Here is a 19003-nt window from a genome sequence, read left to right as displayed (position 1 = left end):
TTGATAAATTAAAAAGTAAAGTCCGAGATTGGCTCCATTATCATCAAATAATGGAAGCATTTAAAATGGATAGAAAAATTGGCTTCCAGGTGGAAAAATCAAAATTGGAGACAGAATTGTTAGAACCCAAAACTAAGATTTTGTCAAGAATGTATAACTTGCTACTAAAATGGAATACACAGGATGAGGAAGTGAAATCAGTGATGATTAAATGGGCACAAGACTTGGGCCATAATATAATGTTTGCTGACTGGGAACGGTTATGGACCACCGGCATAAAATTTACGGCATCTAATGCCCTAAGAGAGAATGTAATGAAAATGATATATAGGTGGTACATGACACCAGTCAAGCTTGCGAAAATTTACCATTTGCCCGATAATAAGTGTTGGAAATGTAAAGAAGTTGAAGGCACATTCTTTCACCTTTGGTGGACGTGCCCTAAGATTAAGGCATTCTGGGAGATGATTTATAATGAGCTGAAAAAAGTGTTTAAATACACATTTTCGAAGAAGCCAGAAGCCTTTCTCCTGGGCATGGTTGGCCAACAGGTGCACAAGAAAGATAGGATTTTCTTTATGTATGCTACAGCAGCAGCAAGAATACTTATTGCACAGTATTGGAAGACAGAAGAATTACCCACTCTGGAAGAATGGCAGATGAAAGTCATCGACTACATGGAATCAGCAGAAATGACCGGCAGGATTAGAGACCAGGGAGAAGAGACGGTGAGGGAAGATTGGAGGAAATTTAAAGACTATTTACAGAAATACTGCAAGATAACGAACATTTGAAGATATCGGACTGAAGGTGACTGGTTTTTAGCAAGAAAGGTGAACAGAAAAAGATCTAAAATCTAGACTGAAGGAAATATAATTATGGGATATGGATTTAAGATGATGAGAAATTTAAATTATGATAGAGGGAAAGAATTTGCAGACAGAACATTTGATTTGGAATACAGAGTAGGGAGGTTGGGGGAAGTCGCAGAAACAAGTAAATGCAAGGTCATTATGAAGATAAAAAGGGTATTTTTTTTTTTAATTTTCTCTATTTTTATTGTTTATTACTGTTGTTTTTGTGTTTTATGTTTGTGTATTTTTTCTGTGTTATGTGTTGTTTATGTTGTTCTTTATTGTTTATGTAAAACTTAATAAATATTTATAAAAAAAAAAAAAAAATAATGTAAAGCCAACAGCAACTGGAATAAACTACAAAGCTAGCAATATAACCAATAAGCAAAAGTTCTTGGGAAACAATAATAATAATAATAATACAGATAGAATAGGTTCAGTTCTTCATGTCTCCCCAGCCGATGGAGATCTGGAAGGCTTCAGACTGGCAGACAGTCTTTCTCTTCACATTCTGGAATGGAGCATAGAATAATGTATCAAGATCTCACTGTCTCCTTCAGCTGCTGGCCCTTATATAGTCCATAGTGAAGGTCTCATGCCAAGCCCTGTTCTCTGAAGGCAGCCCTGTTCATGTCAGCTTTTAATGTGTGATATTTTTCATCTTTGTTGGAAGCTGCCCAGTGGCTAGGGAAACCCAGCCAGTTGGGCGGGGTACAAATAATAAATTATTATAAGCTGGCAACAGATGTAATTAATGATGTAATCCCATTCCCATCCTTTGATCTGGCCTGGGAGTCGACAAGTGTGGGCATGAGCCTTCATTTGCATTCTTTCTTTATCTCTGCGGTCAAAATAAGACTAGTTTCCTTGTTCCCAGACAACTGGCTCCTCCTTCCTTCCTTCCCCCATGCAGGCAGGTGTTTGATAGCTGGCCAAGCCATGAAGTTGTTTTCACTTCTTCTCAAACATCCACGTTCCGTACCTTAAAGCTACAACTTCATCGCAAACCAGGAGCACCACATTCTGTTTTATTCCCTGGCAATACAGGTGCCCTGCTCTGATTCATGGACCCAGTTTGTCAATCCAGATCTAGATCATGATCCAGATCATGATCCAGAAAATACAAGTCTTTGGAAAACCCATTTGCTAGCATATCACGGGCTGCTAGCTCAGATGGCTTCAAAACGGGATTAGACAACAGCCTTCTTCCTTCCTTCCTTCCTTCCTTCCTTCCTTCCTTCCTTCCTTTCTGCCACAGCACCAGATGTCAGGCTGGGTCTTTGCAAAAAGAAAACAAAATGGCACACTTGGAGAGCCTGGGTAACAGCTTATCTCTGCTTCTTTTCCAGGTCCAACTGATGGTCTCCAAAGTCTTGCTAGACTCAATTGGAGTTATATGCATCCAACTGAGATGGGATCTAGTACTCCATCTTTTCTGATGATCAGGAGGTAATTCCATAATTAAATGTATATACCTTCCATCAACAATGGGGAACATGTTGCCCTCCAGATGTTACTGGTCTGCAACTCCTGTCATCCCCAACCATTGACCATGATGCCTGTGATGGAAGGAGTTGGCACCCAGGAACATCTGAAGACCTCGTAGATCCCACACAGTCTATTAAATGGTGAACATCTGGTAATGTATTATGGGGAAGCCACTTTCAGCCTGAGGGCTGGTATCAAAGCAGATAGCCTATAAATAAACACCAACAAATGTTGCAAAGCAAGATATTTCTTTTCAGCACACACCAGTAACTGAGATTTACTCCAGAAAGCTTTAGCGTCCAGAAAGCGTAAAGCAAAATCAAATGAAACTGGTGGTCTGTATACAGCACAGTCATAGGAGATAAGGAATGCGCGGGAAAGGGAAGTTGATGGGGAGACGGGCAGGGAGTGGAGCCGGTGATGTTGTGCCAGGGAGGAGTGCCGAGAAAAGCCCACACAGCTTCAACCAGAGCCAGGGCCTTTTCAGCTCTGGCTCCGGCCTGGTGGAACGCTCTGTCTCATGAGACCAGGGCCCTGCAGGATCTGATTTCTTTCCGCAGGGCCTGTAAGACAGAGTTGTTCCGCCTGGCCTTTGGCTTGGAGCCAATTTGATTCCCTCCCTCCCTCTCTTTCTTTTTTCTTTTCCTTCTCCTCCTGCAATGAGGCTAATATTTTAATGTTCCATTATTTTCATGTTGTATTTTACTTTTGTTTTTAAGTTGTAATCATTCATCTTGTTTTTATTATTGCTTGTAAGCCGCTCTGAGCCCGGCCTTGGCTGGGGAGGGCGGGGTATAAATAAAAATTATTATTTATTATTATTATTATTATTATGAGATTTCAGCTGCAATTTTAAAAAGAACCAAAAATTCTCCATCTGATTTATCAGCTAATCTAGTGTACAGATCTTACAATCAACCCGTTTCTTCCACAAAGAAGATTGCCCCAAATTTGATTTACCCCATAAAATGAATATAGAGAGAAAAGATGGATCAAACCCATAACTGTTGCTTCCTGAAGTCCTATAAACTAGATGCCCAGGAGCTTAGAGAGGAATAAGATGCAAATGAGAAAGCTATGTTATCTAAAACATTTTTTAAAATGCCTTTGAATCCTTATGGAACATCTTTTTAAAATGGAGATTGATCCAGCAAAAGAAAAAGACATTTCAGTTATATTGGACTCAACAATGTCTTTATGGGAAAGGATTGTCTGATCCGGACAGACGCCAAAGTTTAATGTTGGAAATGCCTCACTGAGACCCATTTTTGGCCAGAAGTTGTTGCCCATTTCAACTTTGTACCAATGAAATCCTTGACATTTGTAGACATGCATCTATTTTTAAAATTATGTTCTTGAAATGGGGAGTTTAAGTGCAGGACAACAAAGAGAATATTGTGAACTTCCATGCTTGACAAGAGACTTATACTCTGAGCTTGGAAGGGAAAACCCCCCAGCACCCAAGCAATGTGTTCATGGTCTTATCCTCCATGTTATAATAGTTTGTTGTTTCACAGACACATCTGAGAGGATGGTGAAGCCAACGCCCACAAAGCTTTCAGCGTCCAGAAAGCGTAAAGCAAAAGCAAATGAAACTGGTGGTCTGTATACAGCACAGTCATAGGGGATAAGGAATGCGCGGGAAAGGGAAGTTGATGGGGAGACGGGCAGGGAGTGGAGCCAGTCATGTTGCGCCAGGGAGGAGTGCCAAGTAAAGCCCACACAGCTCTTTGGGTGCCAGAGGTCCACTAAGCCCCATAGAAACCCCAGGGGTGAGCCTACTCTTTCCTGCTGGCTGCTGTGGTCCTTTAGTGTGTACAATCAGGAATGGCTGTACAATTAGGCAGAATGAGGCTGTTGCCTCAGGTAGCAGGTCTGGGGTGGGTAGAGATGTGTAGACCACACAAGCTGCACTGCACCTCCTCAGTTAGTCTTCTGCCTTATTAGCAACATTGAGATAAGAGCCCATGGCCAGCCCAGCCCAGCTTCTGTATGTGGGATTACATGTTTGAAGGGAGCATCTTGTCATTTGTCTGGGGGGCAGAAAGTAGTGTCAAAGGCTCCTGTCTTCTGGTCCAGACATTGGTCAGAAAAGTTTCCTCAAGCAGCAAGGCATCTCGACTTGCTTCCTCCACCTGCTTTTATCCTCCCAAGTGCCCACCCCCTGAACAGTTGAGTGTCCCTGGCTGATGGCTTCCACAGCATATGGAAGCCCTTTTTCCTGGAGTGGCAATGGTATGTTGGCTATTGATGGCTAAAGCAGAATTTTCTTTCTTCAAGCATCTGCTATTCAGGACTTGGTTACTTTCTTCCAATCTCCAAAGGGTGAAAGATTGATCATATTTGAGATTTTCATCCTTACTGCCATGACGCTGCTGATTTACATGCTATGTAAGTACATAATTGGCGGACTTAGCAACTAATAACACGGGCTTTATTTTAATGCCAATAGCATTTCCAAAAAGAGATGGCAGGATCCAACTTCCATTGACCCCTTTCATCTCTCTTTCATATCAGGGAGGGAGTTCCAGCTGTCACCCAGTGAGAGCAATGGCACTGTTTTGTTCCCCCTGAATAAGTGAGTCCCAGCACTTGGAACAGAAGCACAGGCTAACACAAGTCCCTGGGACACCCTGGACAATTCCCTTTCCCAGCTTGCAATTCTCTCCTCCTTTCCCAACTAAATCTCATTTGCTGTGGGAGAGCCCCCATTTCCGGTCCTCGGCACCCTGCCTTCTGCTAGGCCTCCAGTCCCTTCAAGGAAAGTGTTTGGGGAAAACAGGCTGCAAAGGACAAGGCCATGGCTAATGTGGCTGGATCCATAGCCTACCTAAGTATTGAGATATATGCAGGGCTTTTTTCAGCCGGAATTCATCAGGACTCAGTTACGGCCCCTCTCAGGTGGGTGATGTTTCCATTCCAAGAGAACAAGGGAGCCATTAATGGCGAGTTTGAGTGCCTCATTTTCTAGAAAAATAGCACTGGATAGATGAACACATGGCCTACTTGCCTAGTGAATTCGTTTTGTAAGGGCACTCCAAAGTAAGCAAAGCTCTGAGGGAGGGAGTCAAATGATCCAAGAATTTGCATATTTTAAGCATACGGCAGAGCATGAGGCAGCCTGGCAAAGGCAAGTCTGTAGGACAAAGAGGACAGGTGTATCTAGACAACCAAAAATCTAAAGCTCTCTGAGGAAGGCCAGCCATGGAAACAGGACTCCAGACCACCAGGGCAGCCACAATCAAGGCTTAGGAAACCTCAGTATAAGGGTTTGGAGCAGAAAATATTAATAGAAGTCATATTCTTGTTTTTGTTGATTTGATTTTTTATTCGCCCTTCTCCCTAGGGTCCCGGGACCTGCTACAAGTCAGCATTTAAAATTAAATATTAATAGCAGTTTGAAACCAAGTATCCCGCTTGCACAGCTCATCAGACTAGTGGGCTAGAACACATTTTCTTCATTCATTTTCTACCTTTTAGATAAGAAGGAAGTGGAAAAAAGAGCAGAGTTCCAAGAGGCAATGAACATGATTCGAACCTTTGTGGTTGGGATTGATTCAAACTATATGGACAAGGATGGTAAGCATTTTATATACAAATCCTCACTTTTGCTAAAACAGGTTTAATTTAAACAGATTTCAATTCCTGTAGTTAAATTTGGGGTTCATATTGCTTGAGCCATACATGTATTCAATGAAACTCAGCACCCAATAGAGTTTATCCCTGTTTCATTGCTCAGCAGGAAGAAAAGCAGACAGTTGTGATTCTCACACCTCCCCATTGGAAATGCTGTCCTCCCCCGTCACACTGCAATTCACAATGTTTGTGCTAGTGCAAGATTTTAGCACTAGCACAAGGGAACGTTCCCCCCATTTCTCCCTGCATGCCAGCACCAAAGCTGCTCTCCAGGGTGGGGGAAACTTCAGAACAGATTGGAGGGAAGGGGGCTGAAGATTGCATTGCACAAAGAGAAATTCCTGCGCTTACATAACGTCCTCTTTAGAACTATAGGGAATGCAACCCAATATTCATCAGAAAAAGAGTTTGGGTGCCTGTATTTTCTTAGATCTCACAAAGCATAATTGAAAACTGCAAAGTATTCTTTGTATATTTGGCTCTACTGTGAGATTCAGGGAGGAATTGCTTTGTGACTGTGATTCCCAGCAGAAAAGGAAGACACAGGAGGGGAACATCAGAGATATTTCATGAGTCACTTTTAATATGAGAATAGGATAGTGGATTGCATGGGTCTTTGGTCTGATCCAGCCGCAGGATTCTTCAGAGACTTTTCATTGGTGATCTCAGCCACAGAGAATCAAATGTGCCCTCATATTCATAAGAACCCAGTCCTGGAGCTCTGCTCCTTGTTTTAGGCTAGAGCGTTTCAAAATGTTTGAAAATGGTTTCTTAGGATTTGCAGATTGTTATTTCAGATGCTCCTGCCTTAAACCGTTTCAAATCTTTTAGACTTCCAAATACTCGCTGCAGCTCAAAACATATCAGAGGAAATGCGGTATTTTGCCAACAGAAATGATCAACTGCAAAAGGAAATTGGTAAGCTGAAGAATTGTAGTGCAGTGGGTGTTGGTTTCTGCTTTCCTCACTGTGCAGCAAAATGCTTGTCACAAGACAATTGTTTACATTCCACAGTCAGAGTTACGGTTGGGTTCCCACGGGAATGGGGGACTGGATGTGACGTACACTGGTTTCCTGTTTCTCAGCGTTCTCTCGGTTTCTTTGTTAGAGAGACAGTTGCTTCTCTGCTCTCACAGAGGCAGGATGGATGTTTGTATTCTCTCAGCATAGAGTGGAAATAAACTTTAGCAATGTAGCACTATATCTCCTCATCCTTTCGTTCTGCGGACTGGAATTCTGCTCTGCTGGGCTCAAAGCAAGATGAGCCGTAGTGTCAGCTCCAGGTGGGCCGGAGCTGGCCAAACAAACTAACAGTGGGAAGCTGCCCTGAGTCTGCACCAGCTGAAAGCCCCTCCTCTAGCTGAAAACTCTTAGAGCCAGAGCAGAGAGCTGCCACCCTAGCGAAACATCAGAGATACTCAGTTTAGCTCTCCTGAACTTTGGAACTGATTTAGCTTCTGCAGTGAGGAAAGAAAAGACTTTGCCATTCTTTGTTATAACAGAGACAATCAAAACAGGTCAGCTAAAAGGCCTGTCCTTTCTTATACTGACCCACGAGAGAGGGATTCTTGAGCAGCACTTCTGAGGCAACTTCCGCCAACTTAGAGAGACTGCTGGGCAGTGGGGTGATTGGTGCAACAGCACACCCAACGCAATGGAAACCGACTCTGCTCTGGACACCCTTTGAGATTCATCTGCTGTAATAGCAGGGTCAAGATGCAAGCAATTTTATCCTCAAAATGCTTTGCAAACAAGTCACAGAAAGCTGCTCTCACCAGTAGCTGCTCTCACCAGTAGTCGATTGCATTCAACCAGATGTTTCCTCCACTCGCGTAAAAGCCATCTCCCAGCATCTTTCTTCGCCCTAACCTCTGCAGTATACCAGGGGGCCAAACAGGCTGCATGAAGCAGGAATGGGCACTCAGGGGCAATTGTGTCAACTGCCCGAGGCAAGGCAGAGGGCCTTCTGGGTAGCTGTGCCTGCTCTGTGGCACTCCCTCCCACCAGATGTCAAGGAAATAAACAAAATCCCCCAGAGCCATTTTGGAAGCCCACTGGATCCATCCTGTCAGCTCAGGCAGGGAGACTGCTGGGCAGCAAAGCGGGTGATAAACCAGCAGACTCCCTCCTCTGTCCCAGTTGCCCAGTGCCAGCAACACACACTCCAGGTTCCCCTCCCCCCTCCACAAGTGGACAGAGAGCCTGGAGAGAGGAAGAGAATTTTGTGATAAACCACAGCTACTTCCCCTCCCCAACCTTCAAATCTGCCCTGATGCTGCCCTGAGTATCCAGATTTTTAACAAATAGGTGAGGCCCCAGGGGTTCAGATAAGGCCTGTGAGGGGACGTACATCTTTTGTCCATTCCCCTCAAATAAAAGCTTCTTGACTGCACTCCCAGCTATGCCCACCCAGATATTTACTGCAGCATCAGCATGGGGTGAAGAGTTGATGGTCTTATTTTAATCTTTCTGAGCTTCCTAGATGAATGTATGTTATCAGGTGGCCACAGAAATGAACTTAAAAATAATTGAAGTCCGCACAGAAATACAAAGTTGGTCCCCTTAAATTCCCTATCTTGTTTTCTTTTCTTCCTCCATATCTGGCTTGACTCAAAGACATCCTTACTAGGAACTTGGACGATGGCTGGATTGTATATTCAAGGACCTTCTATTTCTTTTCTCTTGAGCTACGCTCATGGATGGACTCCAAAAAATACTGTGAGCAGGAGGGCGCCAGGCTCATTTCTGTGGAAACAAGGGAAGAACAGGTGAGCATCAAAGCTGAGTGCAGGAAGGTAGGAGATCTCCTTGAGCCAAAGGCTCCTATCATCACTATCCATTCAAGAAGCTCCAATCCCTCTGTATGCAGCCAAGACAGCAACTCCATCAGTCAAGCCAAGGGGTGGGTGGGGCAGGGAGCAGCTGCTACCATCTGGGACTCACTGAGGTTTCTTGGAGCTGCTGAGCTCTAATAGAAGGAAGCTGGCAGTCAGGAAGGAGGTCTTGAAGGAGGTGGAGATACTTGAGGGGCATCTATCCCTTGGCTTGCCGGTAAATTCTTCCTCTCCTCTGTGAGATGTACTGAGTGCTTAGAAGGAAGGCTTCGCTCACCACCCTAACCCTCTGGCATGAGAGTATCATGGAGATGACTCTAGAGGACCTTGCAAGGTATATCCCTCTCCCAGCCCCTTAGCCCAGGTAGAGGGGCTACTGGGGTGCTGCAGGGCACAGACATGAGTGAGACCCCATCATCAGTCCTTCAAGCATACCACAACCAGACTGATTCCAGTGTCTCTGGAATCAACAAGCAAGCATGGATGCAGAAATTGGAGTGTTTGCTACACAGGTCACTGTCCTGCTAGATGGTTTCAAGACAAACTGTTTTATGGTAGTCATTTACAGTATCTGGAAATTTTAACTCTGTTTCATGAAAGACATACGTATGGAAAGACATATGTAGCCAGTCTCTGTGAGGGCAGGTGAAGTTACCCTTCACTGTAATATTTCCTCTTTGGGATGCTTCCTTGATTCCATCATCATCAGCAGCATCATAATTTGGATCAGGGGGACAATAGCACATCTTCAGTACACAATTATTTTTGGTGCTTGATGCAACCTTACTTTGAGTACTATGTACAGTGGTACCTTGGTTCTCAAACTTAATCCATTCCAGGAGTTCGTTCCAAAACCAAGGCATTTCAAAACCAAGGCGTGCTTTCCCATAGAAAGCAATGCAAAACAGATTAATCCATTCCAACCTTTTAAAAGCATCCTCTAAAACAGCAATTTAAATGAATTTTACTATCTAACGAGACCATAAAATGAAAGCAAGAATCTATGTAATGTGCTGTAAAATTAATAAGAAGCATCGTAGATGACGGAAATTGAAATTATTATTATTTTCTTACCTGCACTGATGATAGTCATTGTTTGGATGGGATGCTTTTAACCATTTCCACAATCACACAATCAATCAATCAATCAATCAACAAGTAGCTGAACTGGGTTCCACACAGTCACAAAAACAAATTAAGCAAAAAAGACTAAAAAACCAAAAGGCAAAATAAATAGCAAAACCCAAAACGCCAAACTTAATCCATTCCAGAAGTAAGTCCATTTGATTTATGAAATGTTTGAAAACCAAGGAGCATCTTCCGGTTAGTGCAGGCACCCTGGGAACAATAGCCAGACAGCCGCATCGGACATTCGGCTTCTGAAAAATGTTCAGAAACTGGAACACTTACTTCCAGGTTTTCGCGTTTGGGAACCAAGGTGTTTGAGTACCAAGGCGTTTGAGAACAAAGGTACCACTGTATAGTTTTGATCACTGCTTCTTAAAAAAATGTGTATTGGACTTCCAATGGTGACACCTGCTCCTTTTGAAAGGTATTTGTTTTGTGCCTGTTGAATGTCGGTCAAGGGCTGTAGTCTCCCAGAGAAAGGGACATTGTCTAGAAGGGCTTTGAGATAAGTGCTTTGCTCCTCAGTCCTACTGATGATTTTCTGTTTTTCCTTTCTCCCTTCCTCTACCCTAGTTCTTTATAAACCAGCAAGTAAAAGGCCGCAAAATGCTTTTTTGGATTGGACTCTTTAAAGACAAGGGAGGGACATGGAGGCGGACATCAGGAATGAGTCCTGAAACCACGTAAGTTTATGAAGAATGGCATGCGCTCCAAATGCTTCTCTAACCTAGTGGATGCGGTGATTCGGAAGAGGATGAAGGCATGATTTTAAATGTTTTCTGCTGCTTAGCTCAGCTTCAAAAGGACTTGCAAGAACCTAAAGCTGAGCAACACTCTCTTTAGGAAAGTATTTCTGCAGTTATCTGCTAAACAAGCTGAATAACCAGCAATTTCAAACCTAAAATAATAGGAGCAGATGAAGTAAGTGTGTAAGGGAGGGTAGAGAAGCTCACTTTCTTGGATAGAATCATAGACACATAGAAATTTAGCGTTGGATGAGACCCCAAGGGTCATCTAATCCAACCCCCTGCAAAGCAGGAATCACAACTGAAGAAGCCCTGACAGATCCCTAATAGTTTTTGCTGTCAGCTGGCAATTTAAGATAGTTCATGGTTCCCTTTAAGTATCTAACAACTCTTTTCAACCCGTGTTGATGGATTGAGAAGGTCAGAGTAAGATCTCACGCATCCACAGCTTGGTAGTAGAACAGCGAGCTGGTCTGGCATTTATTACCAAGACTGGATTAACAGAGGGTCGCTTTCACCTGGAACAAAATCCAATGGCATTCATCTCCATTGATGCAGCCAATACTAATCACTTAACCTTTTTGGCAAAGGCATTGAGTAAAGTTCACAAACGGCCATTGAGTTGGATAATACCAGCTGGGAACTTAAACCCTTTATGCCAGTGGTTCCCAGTTAGCTAAGTTGTACAGACTCCTTCTTTTTCAAAAGCCAAGCCATGGGCCCCTCTACCTTTGAACATTTGGATATCTCTGTGGCAGTTTTTGTTATGTGAATGATGTAATGGAGCCGCTGGGTGGGTGGTCCTTGGACCTCCAATTGATGAATCACTGCTGTATGTGAACTGAGACGTGATCAAAGGGCACATCCAACCCAAACATCTCATGGGAGAAAAAACACACCTACTACACCATTATTACTAATATCAATTGAATAGATTCATGGAGAGTTAAAAATGGGGGAGTTATAGAATACATTTACCACAGAATTTTAGTGTTCTGTAGTGGGACTTGATTCAATATACAATGGACACTGGAGAATGCAAGGCCAATAAGTGGGAGGGTAGGGTGATTCCTTTATCAGCTATGGATAATTGATTAAACTTAGAACCATCATGTAAGATTTAGATAAGATATATATGTGAGAGATGATGATATATTTCAATCAATGAGATGATGATATATTTCAATCAATCAAAGCAATGGCTTTGTGGTTATAGATTATTTTTTGTATTTCATTTGTAGATATAGCTATTTTAGTTTCTGTATACTGTCATTGCTATCCTCATGCATGGGGTGGGTGATGGATGTGAGATGAGGTGGATGAAAGCGGATGCAAATCTAACAAGTTTTTAATATGCTCAGATCAATCACTACTGTGTTAACTCGGCTGCGAGAGAGTAAGGCTCTCTCTTCCAAAACTCTCTCTCCATCACCCACAACAGTACAGAGCAGATCTGAGGAGGATGTGGGTGCAGATGGAGAGGAGAGAGGGGCGGTTCTGTTGCAGAAATGGAAATCCTGGCTATAGCAGAAGTACTGCATGGGATACTCCACAAAATTGTTAAATAGACTGAATAAATTGAATGAAAGTTATTGTGTGTACCACTGAGCCTTCCACAGTGACAGCCTCACTTTTTTGTAGTTTCCTATGAGAAATCACTTCATATGAAAAGAATGTAGAGAGTCTTAGTTTGTGTGTGCATGTGTGTGGTGTTGTTGTTGTTGTTTTTACATGGTTAGAATTCTAAAATCTAGGGAGAAAAATCGATCACAGTTGTGGGGGGAGGTTAAGAGAGAAAGATCTGAACATCTTTTTAATGGTAGAAGGCATGGGGAGCAGGTGAGGAAGTAAACATCCAATCTTGATTCATCAGTGCTGCTGTTTCTTTCTTTTCAGGTACTGGAATTACTATGAGCCAAATTATGAAGCGCTCCACGACTGTGGTGCAATGACCTTTGATTGCTACTACGAAAGATGCTGGATGGCATTTAAGTGTGCTCAACGCATACAGTATATTTGTAAGAAGGTGCCTGATGATGCCTGGCTCTAAGAAGACACTTTAAGATGAATGAAACTGTGTCCCATGATTTCTACACAAAAGCAAAACCAAGAGATCACCCCACCCCACTGTTTTAATGCACAATCCACACTCTGCCATCTAGGTTGCGGGTCTCTTTGGCGTCAGCCCCCTTGAAAAGACCTTTTTCTGCAAGCTCAGATCTGGATGGCTACAAAAATAGAGAATGGAAGGGTCCAATCATTGCCTGTTTTCTGACAGCAATGAGAATGGGGGCCGCCCAGTGCCTGGTGTCCCCTTCTAGCAGGCTAATCACAAATACAACTTTGGCTTTCTCACTGGGAAATTCCGGCACCCTTACTCTCATATAGAGCTAACATTGGGCAACAAACACATTGAACTGTTCTCGATTTCTTCAGAGCTTGGCAGGGGGCAAGATGGGGGTCCACACCAGTGTGGGCACAGCATGGCAGCATGTGGTGCTGCTTCCATGGCATTCATGGTGGCAGGGGTGCCAACTTGAACAAAATATTGAGGGTGGCGCAGGTAAGCTCCCTCCCCCCCGCATAATTGATCACAGGGTGATCAGAGGGTCAAGGTGTTGGAATACTGCCAGGGAGACAAAGTCCATCATCACTCTACGTCGTCTCCGGACGTCCATCGATCTCCCGTAGACACGCAGTATCAGCAATTAGCGACACGAGCTCCAGAAATAGCTTGCCACATTCCAGAGCCGTGCACGCTCTATCAGCAGATAATGCACAGCGAAAGATGCACTCAGGAGAGCATTATTTACAAGTTTATTTCTGCGTTGATCAGAACAAAGAAAAACATGACTGCCTGCTTCAGTGTTCCGGCAGAGAGAGAGAGAGAAACGAAAGCAAAGACACAACATAAACTTCCTGTCAACAGGAAATATGCAGACTCACAAAGCCTGCTCCCTTTTAAGGTGGAATGGAAATATCCAAACACAAGGGACCTCTGCCCCCTAGGAGTTGGCTCCTATGCACAGTTGCTGTCAACTGAGAAAACTAACCTATGAGATTCTGCTGTTGTGAATCACACCTTTTCAAGGTGTGAGTAGCTAGGTCTATGCTGAGGACTCGCACCCCAGAAGCCTAGCCGGGGACCTCTCCTGCCACGTCTTGCATGATTGATGGCTGGAAGAAAGATGGTAGCTTGCGGCAAGACAGAAAATGGCGGGCAGGTCGCATATCGAGAACAGCGCAAGTGTGTGTGCTGCAGTCGGAGGAAGGAGAAAGGCCAAGTGACCAATATCTAACAGCAGCTCCCACTCCCCAGAATCAAGCTTCAACAGAAAATGGTTCACCAGAATGGGCCTCTGTGAGAACGGCATTAATTGACTTGTGTCAATCCAGATGGGTTCAGGTGCTCAGGTGCAATTCAGTGAGGAAATTAAAATTAATAACATATTAGTAGTTGGGTTACAGGACACAGAAGGCCGATGCCTCCTTAGTATCTAAGGGGTTGTTACAGCCCGGCCAATTTTTAGAAGGTAAATAGTTGCTTGGAACTCCCTATGGGGCCCAAGCAGTAAAAACCAGTCTAGCCCAGGTGGATTGTGAAAACAAAGATTTTAAAGGGTCCTTACCAGTTTTAGTACATGAAAATGATATGTTTACACCTGGCCGTATACGCAATGATCGCGCTTTTAAATAGCATTTAGCTAAGCAGCAAAAAGAGCTGTTGCCGGACTCTAAAGAGTTAACTTTCGGTGTATCGTGATGTAAATTGGTTTGATGAAGCTTGTGAGTCACCAGAAATTTCCTTGGCAAAGTATGGTGAGAATACCATGACTCCTCCTTCACCCCTTCATCATCATCATCATCATCATCATCATCATCATCATTTTCATTTCTACACCGCTTTATATTTTTAAGAAAAATCTGGAAGTGGTTTACAGCATATTAAAACATCAATAAAAGATGTCAAATTATAGTCGTATATAGTGTATATAGTCAAAGCAACATAATTAACAGAAAACTAAAATATTATCTTAAAATTTCAAAATAAAACATTACAAAGAAGGTCAACTACAGAATACATATTTAACACAAGGTTAACAGAAAAAAATCTTAAACTTTTTTTTAAAAAACAACATTGCTAAGTGAAGTCAAATATAAAATGCACATTTATAACAGCATACCGTAATTAAAAAGAGAATAAAATATCATAAGCATGACATGGCTTGATAATGACCTTAAGAAAGAAATGCTTAAGGACCCAACTTTAGAAGTATGTAGAAGTGCCGGGGTCCCACTGAAGCAAGAGTTAGTTTCATCTGGGAGGAAGAGTTGCTTTGTAGACAGTTCTTTCCAAAGAATTCTGCCCCAGACTGTGAGCCAAGTGTGTGCCCCAGACAGACAGAAAGACTGTTTTACATCTCGCTCATGAAGCTGCCCTTTCAGGACAAAAGCCCAAAAGGAAAGTTTGGACCTTCAGCAGCGCTGGACTCTGCAGGTTCTCCTGTCTCCCCAACATGTTGAAAGAGAGAGAAGAGACAGGACTGAGCGGCAGAAGCTCAAGAAGAAGACTTCGGCCTCAAGCGAGAATCCTTGAACCTTGTCAAGGATGTAAATAGATGTGGGTTAAACCACAGAGCCTAGGACTTGCCAATCAGAAGGTCACCGGTTCGAATCCATGCGACAGGGTGAGCTCCCGTTGCTCGGTCCCTGCTCCTGCCCACCTAGCAGTTCGAAAGCACATCAAAGTGCAAGTAGATAAATAGGCGGGAAGGTAAACGGCGTTTCCGTGCGCTGCTCTGGTTCACCAGAAGCAGCTTAGTCATGCTGGCCACATGATCCGGAAGCTGTACACCGGCTCCCTCGGCCAATAAAGCGAGATGAGCGCCGCAACCCCAGAGTCGGTCACGACTGGACCTAATGGTTAGGGGTCCCTTTACCTTTACAGTGGTACCTCAGGTTAAGAACTTAATTCGTTCTGGAGGTCCGTTCTTAACCTGAAACTGTTCTTAACCTGAAGCACCACTTTAGTTAATGGGGCCTCCCGTTGCTGCCATGCCACCAGAGCACAATTTCTGTTCTTATCCTGAAGCAAAATTCTTAATCCGAGGTGCTATTTCTGGGGTAGCGGAGTCTGTAACCTGAAGTGTATATAACCCAAGGTACCACTGTATGCCATTTCTCCTTCCAGTAATAATTGTTGTTGTTTAGTCGTTTAGCCATGTCCGCCTCTTTGTGACCCCCTGGACCAGAGCATGCCAGGCACTCCGGTCTTCCACTGCCTCCCGCAGTTTGGTCAAACTCATGCTGGTAGCTTCGAGAACAGTAATAATAATAAACCTTTATTATCACTACACCACCTGTGTGCAGTGAAATTAAATGAGCCCCCCATACACTTCATTGCAAATTCAGGGGACTAACAATGGATGGTTGTTAATATTTATTGAATTGATATACCGGCCTTCATCAAGAGATCTCAGGGACACTGAAAACATAGAACTCAAAAAAAGTATACAAATGATGCATCACCTCAAATTCTTTAATCAGGCGAGTTTTCTCCTTTGGAAAGAGGCAGGTGGAATCTCCACGGTGGCTAACAGAATAACGTTGAAAGGCTAGTGAAATATGGGGAACCAAGAGCATCTGCTTGGCATGCAGAATGTCCCCGGGTCAGCCCCTGGCATCTCCCGCAAGGGCTGGATGAGACCCCTGCCTGAAACTGGGGGGAGCTGCTGCCAGTCAGTGTGGACAATGCAGAGCTAGAGGGAGCCCTTGGTCGGGCTCAGCAGAAGGCAGCTTCCGATGTTCCTTTGGAGGCTTCATCAAAACTCCACAAGATCAAAAGGGATAGAAATTCCAGCTCCATCTTTTCTTAGAGAGCAAAGACTAGGAGTGGAGGCACCCAGGCAGGAAGAGCAAGATCTCTATAGACCTTCCTAGAGGCTGATAACCGCAAGAAGAAGCCATCACCTTGAGCCATCTATATGTCAGGGAGTCTTTTGCTGTGATTCCTGCCTTTCAGGGGGTTGGACTAGATGACCCCTGGGCTCCATCCCGACTCTGCAATCCTGTGATTCTATCTGACCCCTCTGACTCTCATGTGGACACTTGAGGCAGCTTGTTCCAAAGTGGGAGAAGGCCAGCAAGAGGTACGTATCTGGCAGACCCCTGAGGGCCAAGTGGACGGGGCCAAAGACATCTCCCTTGAAATTTAGGCGGGTGATTTATTATGATTATTTTTAGATATCTTAACACACGCACAGCCATTGATGCCGAGGTCCCTGGAGGCTCAGGGAGTAGCAGCGCCCATTTCCAGCTGCTTTTCCAGCAACAACCCCTTTGGGACAGGGAGGATGTGGTCCTGGGATGCCCTGCTCTGGGTGCGAGGGGATTGCTGCAGTGGCCTCTGAGGGGAGCTGCCCTGGGAGACACTGGGAAACTGGTCCCCAATGCAGCAGCCAGACTCTGGGCTGGGATCCCTCTCTTTTTTAAAAAAAAAACACAACATATTTTATTTCTTGGTTTACATAAGTATGTGCAATTTCTCCTTTTTCAAGTTACATTTTCTACAGATCAGTTTCCTCTGTTGAGACATTAGTGTTGAATTAGGAAGAAAAGGGGGAAAGAGGTGGGGGCATGGTGAATGGGGGTGGGGTGGGGTGACAATGTTTCTGTTGTGTTATGCAGCCATAACCTCTGAAATTGAACACCCGGCACACTTCAGCTGCGCCTCAGCTCCGCTCCGGACGTGTAGCACAGTGTTGCGATCAACGGTGAGTGCTCTGTGTGGAGGAATCTCAGGCATGCAGAAAAACACTCAGCACACAGCTTCTTCCTAATCTAAGAAGCTTTATTTACAGCAGAGAAACAGGCCGGGAGAGCCTGTATGGTAGCAAAAAAACCCGAAAGTAAAAAGCTCACATAACAAAGCAGAACCCCCCACCATGTGAACACTCCCCCCCCCACTGGCAGGCCATCACTCCATGAGCTATTAACCCTAAAATCTCTGGTTCTCCTCACTGTTTCTATTTTACTTAATGTATGTGTGGGGTTTTGTGTCAGCGTCACTCGTGTGGGTTCTCTACTATTCGCTTGTGTTCCTTTGGTGGTGAGAGGTTGGGGTTGGCCCAGGGTGTGCTTGTTTTTTTGTGGTTGGCTGTGGTGGTCTTTGTTTTCATGTGTGAGTGGGGTGGGTGGGTGTTTTGGATCAGGTTAGCCATCTTGATTCGTATGCTGTTGGGATTCATACCACAGTGAAGGCGTCTTCTTCTATTTATTCCCGTGTCAGTTTCAGTTCATTGGTTAGTTTTTCTAATAAGGCTAATTCCCATACTATTTGGCACCATTGGTTCATGCTTACTCCTGACAGGTCTCTCCAGTGTCTGGCTATGATGTTTCCGGCAGCTGAGAGTAGGTGGGTTATAAGCTCTTTGTGATGTGAGTGGGTGTTATTGTCTTGGAAGATGTTTAGTAGGGCCATTTCTGGGGTAACTTCTAATACTTGCTTAGTTATTTTGCATATTTCTCATATGGTTGTTGTCCAGAATAATTGGATTTTGGGAATTTGTAGTTTTTTCTGCCACTTGTGGCTGAGGGAATCCTGTCAAATTAGTGAGTTCGACCGCTTCCCATAAATCTCTTCGGACAGATTTATGATCTAATGGTGCCCGGCACACTTCCACTGCGCGGGCCTCTGTAGGTCGTAAACTCATCAGCAGAATTAGCGCAGCGGCGTGTGATAAGGGATGAGTCCAGAGACGGCAGCCTTTTTCTCTAGCTTCTTTATTGTTCCGAAAACACACACATATACAGATTAGAATCCATCGGAGTGTAGCTGCATTTTTCCCAGCTCCTCTCTCTCTGAGCTGGGCAGCTCAACTGACACTTTCGCTTTCCACAGAACACACACTGCATAGCAGGCTGTTTACGTCACGTCCTGCCTGATAAGCTCTTCCCTTCAGCTCCAAGGCACAGCAGCTTAACTCTTTGCTGCTCTCAACAAATCCATATTGGGAGGTTTGGTATAGGTAGGTTAGTTTTGGGAGGGTGATCATGGCTACTTTGTCTGAGAGAGTGAAGTTTGTGTTGTCCCATCTCTTTAGGTCTTTGTTAATTTGTCACCACAAGGGGTTGTAGTTGTAGAAGTATAATTTGTTGAGGTTTCTGGTGGTTTGTACCCCTAGGTATCTGAGCCTGGTGCGGCAAAGTTTTATCTTGGTGACGTTGGCAAATTATTTTTGGGTGTAAGGGGGGTGTTGAAGCACATTGCTTCTGACTTTGCAAAATTTACCTGTAGGCCTGATACCATTGCAAATGT

At 44.1% G+C, this 19003-nt stretch overlaps 4 protein-coding genes across 8 annotated transcripts in view; 1 reads left to right on the top strand and 3 right to left on the bottom strand.

Moving 5' to 3' along the window:
- Positions 1 to 19003, bottom strand: part of HPX (hemopexin) — a 512404-nt gene that overhangs the window by 119039 nt on the left and 374362 nt on the right. The window lies entirely within an intron of this gene.
- The window catches only part of LOC310675545 (uncharacterized protein), a 288356-nt gene that overhangs the window by 78220 nt on the left and 191133 nt on the right, over positions 1 to 19003 (bottom strand). The window lies entirely within an intron of this gene.
- The window catches only part of LOC310675631 (uncharacterized protein), a 136517-nt gene that overhangs the window by 57405 nt on the left and 60109 nt on the right, over positions 1 to 19003 (bottom strand). The window lies entirely within an intron of this gene.
- LOC310676707 (CD209 antigen-like protein D) lies at positions 1182 to 13095 on the top strand. 3 transcript variants are annotated; one of them, XM_083438808.1, is made up of 9 exons: positions 1182 to 1486; positions 2204 to 2303; positions 3860 to 3943; positions 4623 to 4733; positions 5823 to 5921; positions 6810 to 6896; positions 8595 to 8746; positions 10514 to 10623; positions 12583 to 13095. In XM_083438808.1, exons 3-9 carry the CDS (start codon positions 3874 to 3876, stop codon positions 12734 to 12736), a joined length of 783 nt encoding a protein of 260 aa, XP_083294934.1. In that variant the 5' UTR covers positions 1182 to 1486; positions 2204 to 2303; positions 3860 to 3873; the 3' UTR covers positions 12737 to 13095. The 3 variants fall into 3 exon arrangements, with proteins under 3 accessions (XP_083294934.1, XP_083294933.1, XP_083294935.1); XM_083438807.1 differs by lacking the exon at positions 1182 to 1486 and adding an exon at positions 1862 to 1901; XM_083438809.1 differs by lacking the exons at positions 1182 to 1486; positions 2204 to 2303; positions 3860 to 3943 and having other exon boundaries at positions 4569 to 4733.

This window comes from Podarcis tiliguerta, assembly GCF_965153285.1.
Source record: "Podarcis tiliguerta genome assembly, chromosome: 4".
NCBI lineage: Eukaryota > Metazoa > Chordata > Lepidosauria > Squamata > Lacertidae > Podarcis > Podarcis tiliguerta.
Note: the sequence above shows the minus strand (reverse complement) of the source record. Positions and strands in the feature narration are given on the sequence as shown.

Coding starts and splice junctions, on each gene's coding strand:
- LOC310676707 (XM_083438808.1), top strand. CDS start 3,874: ATGGTGAAGCCAACGCCCACAAAGCTTTCAGCGTCCAGAAAGCGTAAA. Junction 3,944..4,622: donor AAAAGCAAATGAAACTGGTG/GTCTGTATACAG, acceptor TCTTTCTTCAAG/CATCTGCTATTCAGGACTTG. Junction 10,624..12,582: donor GGAATGAGTCCTGAAACCAC/GTAAGTTTATGA, acceptor CTTTCTTTTCAG/GTACTGGAATTACTATGAGC.